Source organism: Adiantum capillus-veneris, chromosome 21 (genome assembly GCF_014529385.1).
Source record: "Adiantum capillus-veneris isolate H3 chromosome 21, ASM1452938v2, whole genome shotgun sequence".
NCBI classification, from domain to species: Eukaryota; Viridiplantae; Streptophyta; class Polypodiopsida; order Polypodiales; family Pteridaceae; genus Adiantum; species Adiantum capillus-veneris.
In genome coordinates this window covers 128118947-128125450 of record NC_140951.1, presented here as the reverse complement: position 1 = coordinate 128125450, position 6504 = coordinate 128118947, and the positions used below count along the sequence as shown (strand labels likewise).

The window sequence follows — 6504 nt, the reverse complement described above, 5'->3', positions numbered from 1 at the left end:
GAGCAGATGTTGGCAGTCTACACAAAGATATCTCTCTCTTGAGCCTTTTAAGGCCATTGTTGTACTTGGTAGGAGTGATGTAGCTCCTCATAGGCATTCTTTGTAAATTCAATGATATTTTTAATATAACAGTGGGTGTATATAGAGCTGTGGGTTTTTCCCTTGAGTCCCCCAAGGGTTTTTTCATCCACAGTTAGGGACCCTTATTTGAGTGGGGGTGTTGAGCTCTATATATAGCACTCCATATATAGCACTTGGGTCCCCTCTATATATACATCATCTGTGTGAGTATTCTACACACTTTGGGGCTTGCAGATTGTGGAGTCATTTCTCTCTCTCTCTCTCTCTCTCTCTCTCTCTCTCTCTCTCTCTCTCTTCTCTCGTCTCGGTATTTCTCCCTCGTCAATTACATAAATCATCCACACAATAGAACTATGTAGCTCACTTTGCAACTATGGTGATTTGGGCATAGGTGCCAAGATAGGTCTCATAACTCATTTAATGACATATATGTAAGTCAAAAAGTCAATGAGCAACGTGGCTTTGTGTTGCTCAAGCGTTTGTTTGCAAGCGGCTTTCACACCTGTAGGGTACTCAAGATTCTCACATGTGTAGTCATGAATTCAATGTTTTGACCTCTACGTGCCCGTCATCTGCTGAGATTATTACCTCATGCCACCATGAGGATGGATTTTCTTTGCTGTTTAACCTTAGTTATACATTGTTATCATTATGATAATTTTGGAACACGCACCCACTCCCTTAGAAAAATGATTTTCCCAAAACATTGCTTTGACATAAGGTAGCGAGTGGCTCGTGGGGCCACACACCACTATAACTTCCACCGGCAATCTACGCTGGAATTAGTGATCACCATAGAACTCGAGCAAAGTAATCTTTGGAAAAGAGTAATATCAAGTACCCAAGACTAGTGGGCCCCCCCCTTGTCCCCCCCTCCCACCTCTGAGGATTGAGCCCACAACTTTGACATTGAGAGCATGTCCTAACTACGTCACTCATGCACGTCTTCATGAAGTGTAGGCATCCATGTCAATTTTTGATGTGCAAATGAGTCATGGGGTGAAAGTTTTATGACATATTCGATGGCATTAGATTGAAGTTGGGACCCGAGATGTATATGGACCCTTGATCCCATCTCCTAATGCCCACCATCACCGTCACGCACCATGTCTATTACAGTTTAATTAGGAGTGTCCACCCTTTAGGCTTTGAGAAAATTAGGCAATGGTCATGTGAGGATTAGTTATCGATTATATCACTGGATAATTGTGCCTCAGTCGTGGTCATGCGAATAGATCCTCCAAGCACAATAGAACTGTGCTTGAGAATTGCGGATTTCAGCATAATATTCACTTGAAGCTCCGTTCCTTAGATGCAAGGCCTAGTACATGCTTGCAAAACACTGCGATTTGAAACTTGACGACCCCTAATGCCTTCTATGCCATAGATTAGCCGCCTTTGTTGCAAAGAGTGCGGGCCACGTAGCCAACCCCCCTCCCTCACCCGAGTTAGCTTGCTCATCACTTGTTGTTCTCACCTCCATGTGCTAGTTTCATTTTGTAACTATGCCCTGTGCAACCACTACGGATGTGCATTGCTACCAAGCATTGATTATATACAAAGGCTTAGTAGCACAGTTATAGGTTACAGAAAACTCTTGGATAATGTGGTGGTCACGTGAGGCTCAGTTATCAGTAACTTAGCAGATAACTGAGCCCGCAATGTGCTCACGTGTATCCTGCTGAGCCAACTTAGTACTACCGAGCATAGCCTTTTGTAACTGTGCCAACTTTGACACAGTTGCACTAAGGGGTGTTTGTAATACATTTAATGCGGGCAGCTTTCAAAGGAATCTACGTTCTCTCTCTCGATCGTCTCTTTTCTCTACTTGCTAGCAATATCCTCCATGTAGCTTTTGTTGACTGCCACATGCAGGTAAATCGTTGATAACTGTGCTTGCCTGTGACCATGAACATGGCTGGAATATCACTGGATAACTGAGCCCTCACGTGACCATAGTCTACCTGTGCCACATGTGACCACACTCTTAGTCGTTATTTTGTCTCTTTGTGTGAGTCATTTGGCAAGGAGTAATGCTGCCTTTTTTGTGGGAAGCCTGTCTTTTAAGAGCACTGCTTTTCGTTTACTGCTACAAAACAACAACGCAGTCCAGATCCCAAAGATTTCCACGCTCTTCCAAATCTCCAATCCCCATTTCAGGCTCTCTATACACGTACACTCTGCTGCTTATAAATGTGTGTATGTAGTGTAGCGCTAGTCTCGAGTCCAGCTTGTATGTAAATCCTTGCGAGCGCCTAAAGTAGGCAATGGTAGACGTGGAATCAGAAACTGCAATATAGTGAGACTCGAGAGAGCATTCTTGATATACTGATGCTTTGAACTACGTCCCAATGCAACGTCCAGCTGCAGCTTGCTGCACTTGTGTGTGTGCGCGCTGCATGTGCATTGTGCAAATCCCCTCTCCATGTACTGCTTGGAAGATTTGAGGAATAATTTCCATGGGTGTAAAGCAATATAGCTTTTAAGGTACTTCCAGTAGTAAAGGAATAGGGCTTTTAATGCGCTGTAAATCAATGCAAACACCTAATCATAATTTCCTGCTTATGCTGCCTAGTGCTGATTGCAGGAATGAAACATGCACCGGCTTTACCTTAAAGGTAGAAGTGCCACTAATCATTAAAATCTCTACCTTACCTAATTAGTCAAGCCTTAATGAAGCTTCAAGCACTTATATTGCTTAGGCAATGGTCACGCAAACCTTAGTTTTATTATAAGTTATTTGAACAAATAACTAAGCCTCAGCCTCATTCTTGGTCACATGCACACGCAAAGAGGAGGCTCATTAAATGAATAACTATGCCCACCCTTTGTAACTATGCCGATTTTGGCATAGTTGTGAAGTTCAAGGCTTAGTTGGGAGGATAAATGGATAACTAAGCCTCGCGTGACCATGCAAAATGCTTAGTTAAGTAAAGCTGGCTTAGTTTAAAATACTGAGAAGAGACTTCAAAGGGGCAAACAAGAAAAATCTCAAGCTGATACACAAGAAGATTTAGAAATTTTCTGATGTAGGAAAACAAAGACTTTTTCAGTGTTTTCCATACAATACGTAACATCATGAGCTTTTGCTCGAGAGACACCACATACCTAGCTATGTACGATTTGGGGCAGGGGACCACCGGCCCCCCAACCGGGCTGGCGGTTCCCTACCCCCAATCGTACCTAGCTAGGTGTACAGTGCCTCCCTCACAGAAGTTCATGATGTTGAGGTAAGTCACAATGTGGGGATTATTGTGAGAATTTATCCAAAACTTCTTGTGAATTATATTCATTTGAATCAAAAGGTCAATTATTAGTGTGCAACAGAGTGAGACAACAAACCAGGATTATGAGCATGTAGCAACAACCTAATCCCATTAGCTGATCAAATACGCACAACACTATCATGCAGGTCCACTAGAGTTGGAAAACATAATATAGAAAGGATGAAACCTTCTAAAGACAATGAAACATTAATGTTGTGAAATATATTGCCGCAAGGACAAGTGCACCATGTAAAGGACCAGATTGCTGATCATGCAATCCAATGACCACAGGAGGCAGATCAGGGCTCCGTTTTGCACCAAAATTTAACTGCAGGTTCAAGGCCTGTAATATTATAGAACAAGTTCATGCTGCGCCTATGTAGGTAGGAGGCCGGTGAAGCTCCTTTGAGCACTGGCTAATAATGTTTCATACATATGCTCCTGTTCTGAATCAAATATTGGACTGTTAAGAATCCAGAGACTTGCACAATATTGTATTGCAGCCCTCAATCTGAGCTTAGTGAGGACTGCACCTAGCTAATTAAGTCCCATTACCAATTTACCTTCAACAACGGACCGGTACCTAGTACGTCGATCAGCTAGTTCTGATTGGCTAGAATTTGAACCACACAGTACAACAAAAAATCCACTCAATGCAATAATATATGAGGCATGCTAACAATCCTCTTCACAAGGTACAAATTGAGCTTCAATATGTGAAAAAAATACTTACAGTGTTCTGCCAGCATGTGTCAGAGGCATTACAATGGACTTTTACTAATAAGGGCTTCTAGTACACCAACAGAAGTCGGTAAAGAAGAGCATATGAGCAATGGAAATCAGCTAATGCTTGAGCTGCTTCTAGCTTCACTAAATTGGATGGATAGTCTTTGTCCAAGAGGGTGATCATGTCCTCAAACAGATTAATACAGGCAAGAAAACTAAGTGATACACAATACTGAGGATGGGTTTAATTTGCATGCGTAGATTCAATGTGGATTAGCCGCACAGTCGCTTTTACATACCCATCTCTGTTGTGGTGAGTATATTCTGATTGCAAGCTTGGGGTTCAATGCCATCTTTAATTAGAAGAGAGTCACTCTAACGCTGGTCATTGTAGTGTGGTTATGCTCACATCTCCACATGCAAGTAAGCACAGATATCTATATTCTGAGGGCTTGCTCCTCTCTTGTTGAGACAAGAGCACAATTCAATGGCCACACCGATTGAGCTCAAATTCCTTGAGAGACTTGCAATATAGCATGATACATAGCTGCTCTATGGTGTTGTTTGTCTCCTGGCCCATTTCCTGGAGCTTTTGATGGATAGGCCACATAGTGCAGAGAAGATCAAGAAAAGCCATGAACTAGATTCATTCACCTTGAGATGACCCTCCACTTAAGGAAACCGGCTTCAATTGTGCAGAGGATTTGGGCCGGTAGGTACTAATCGCTTTTCCACTCCATACCGTGGGTCAATGCCTGATGTGCCATTGTTTGCGCAATGCACTCTCGAAGATGATGAACAGTCTTGAGCTTGCAACCTGTCTCCTGGGTCCTTTTCTTCAGGCACATTAATGGTGTTAGAGCTTGAGGCCCTGCTTCCGTCCATTGGGCTCTTGTGTGTGACCTTGTGTTTGTGATCAGGAATACCATATGAAGTCTTGTTGGAGGCAGGTTCTTGGCTGCCCAGCATTCGCCTTGGCCAATGTCGAGGAGCAGACTCGACCGTATCGTTGCGTCTGCTTAGAGTGTCATCCGCAAAGGCATCGCCATCATCATCATGACTAGAAGAGGAAGAACATTGCTTCATAAACTGCAAGAGGAGTAGGATAAGTATCGTGTTAATGGCGCCCACCATGACCCTTTTCTTACCCATGGTCACTGCATGCATTTCCTGCTTATCGCTGTTGAGACTATGGTAAAATAATGACAATTCAACCCAGAATTAGGAACACAGACTTGAATAGTGTGGTGCACACAACTATGGTGGGAGTTATTGTAAGTGGAAGTGCGTAGGTACAGATATATTTTCTTTTGAATGGAGAAAGTGAGGTGATAGTGCCAATCAAAGGCTACAGATACAAATAAGCAGGAAAGCTTGGATGCAATGCGCTAAAAGCAAGCACTAAAATGAGGTGCTAGCCAGTGTAGGTGGGATAAAAAGAGCTTGAGCCAAAGTGTAGAAAATGATAGGCAGCAGCAGGGGAAAGAGATGGCCAAAGGAGAGGAGGGCTGGCCGCTGGCCCCTTAATGAAGCTCTTAAGGAATGGAGAGAGAGAGAGAGAGAGAGAGAGATATCAAACTAGCCTATGCAATGCAAAAGTTTATAGTGTTTGTGCATATGGGGAGCAAGCGTAGGGTATGGCTGGCCCATCAAGGAATGGGAGAGTGCATGTCTGTGTGTTGGCCCTTGGAGGGGGGGTGCACTGTGTGTTTGTTACGTGTATCATAGTATGTGCCTTGTGTGCGTGTGTGTGTGTGCGCGCTCCAGACCTAAGTGCTTTGTGTTGTTTCTGTGGGGCAAAGCAAATATATGGAGCGTGACGCAGAAGGAAAGCTTTATATTATAATGTAGGTAGGGAGCAGGGGGGGCATTATATAGACTACCTAGGCGTGTGTCACCGTGACAGTTGCATTACAATTGTTCACCCATTTCACTCTTCTATGCACCTGTGACATGGGTCCTCTGCATCCCTACAAAACGCCTCTCTACTCAAATGTAGTACTCAATTGAGTGCCTTTTATTTCCTACACACACAAATACGTGAAGGTATATATGAGTGGTACAACTTCACACATTTATGTATATTTGCTCACACCTTACACCGAAGAAGCATCAACAATATGCCCCTGAGCCTCTCGATCCTGAGTCCTCATGATACAAACATGGACATCCTTGTTGCTTGCTCTCCGTGGGCATCGGCGCCTTTTGGTTCCTTTTGTAAAAGGGGGGGGGGGGGGGGGGGGGATTAGTTTCCATTGATGCAGGGTCCATGCGAACAGGCCCAAAGTGTATATATACTATAAGCCCCCCTTACCTTGGAGGCAGTAGGCTGAAAAGTTTAAAAGGACTTGTAGCCTTCACAACTACATTACTTTTGAAAAATTGAGATTTTGTTGGGTGAGAACTGAGGCTAACTAAAATTTCAGGATAT

General features: G+C 43.5%; 1 protein-coding gene across 1 annotated transcript; it reads right to left on the bottom strand.

The window, feature by feature from the left end:
* Window positions 1–4040: 4040 nt before the first annotated feature.
* LOC147431703 (uncharacterized) lies at window positions 4041–6283 on the bottom strand. The gene has a single exon (XM_086494212.1). The coding sequence runs from the start codon at window positions 5238–5240 to the stop codon at window positions 4761–4763; it is 480 nt and encodes a 159-aa protein (XP_086350338.1). The 5' UTR covers window positions 5241–6283; the 3' UTR covers window positions 4041–4760.
* Between the last annotated feature and the right edge of the window lie 221 nt (window positions 6284–6504).

What these genes read in the sequence shown, in the direction of transcription:
- LOC147431703 (XM_086494212.1), bottom strand. Translation starts at nt 5,240, where the DNA reads ATGCATGCAGTGACCATGGGTAAGAAAAGGGTCATGGTGGGCGCCATT.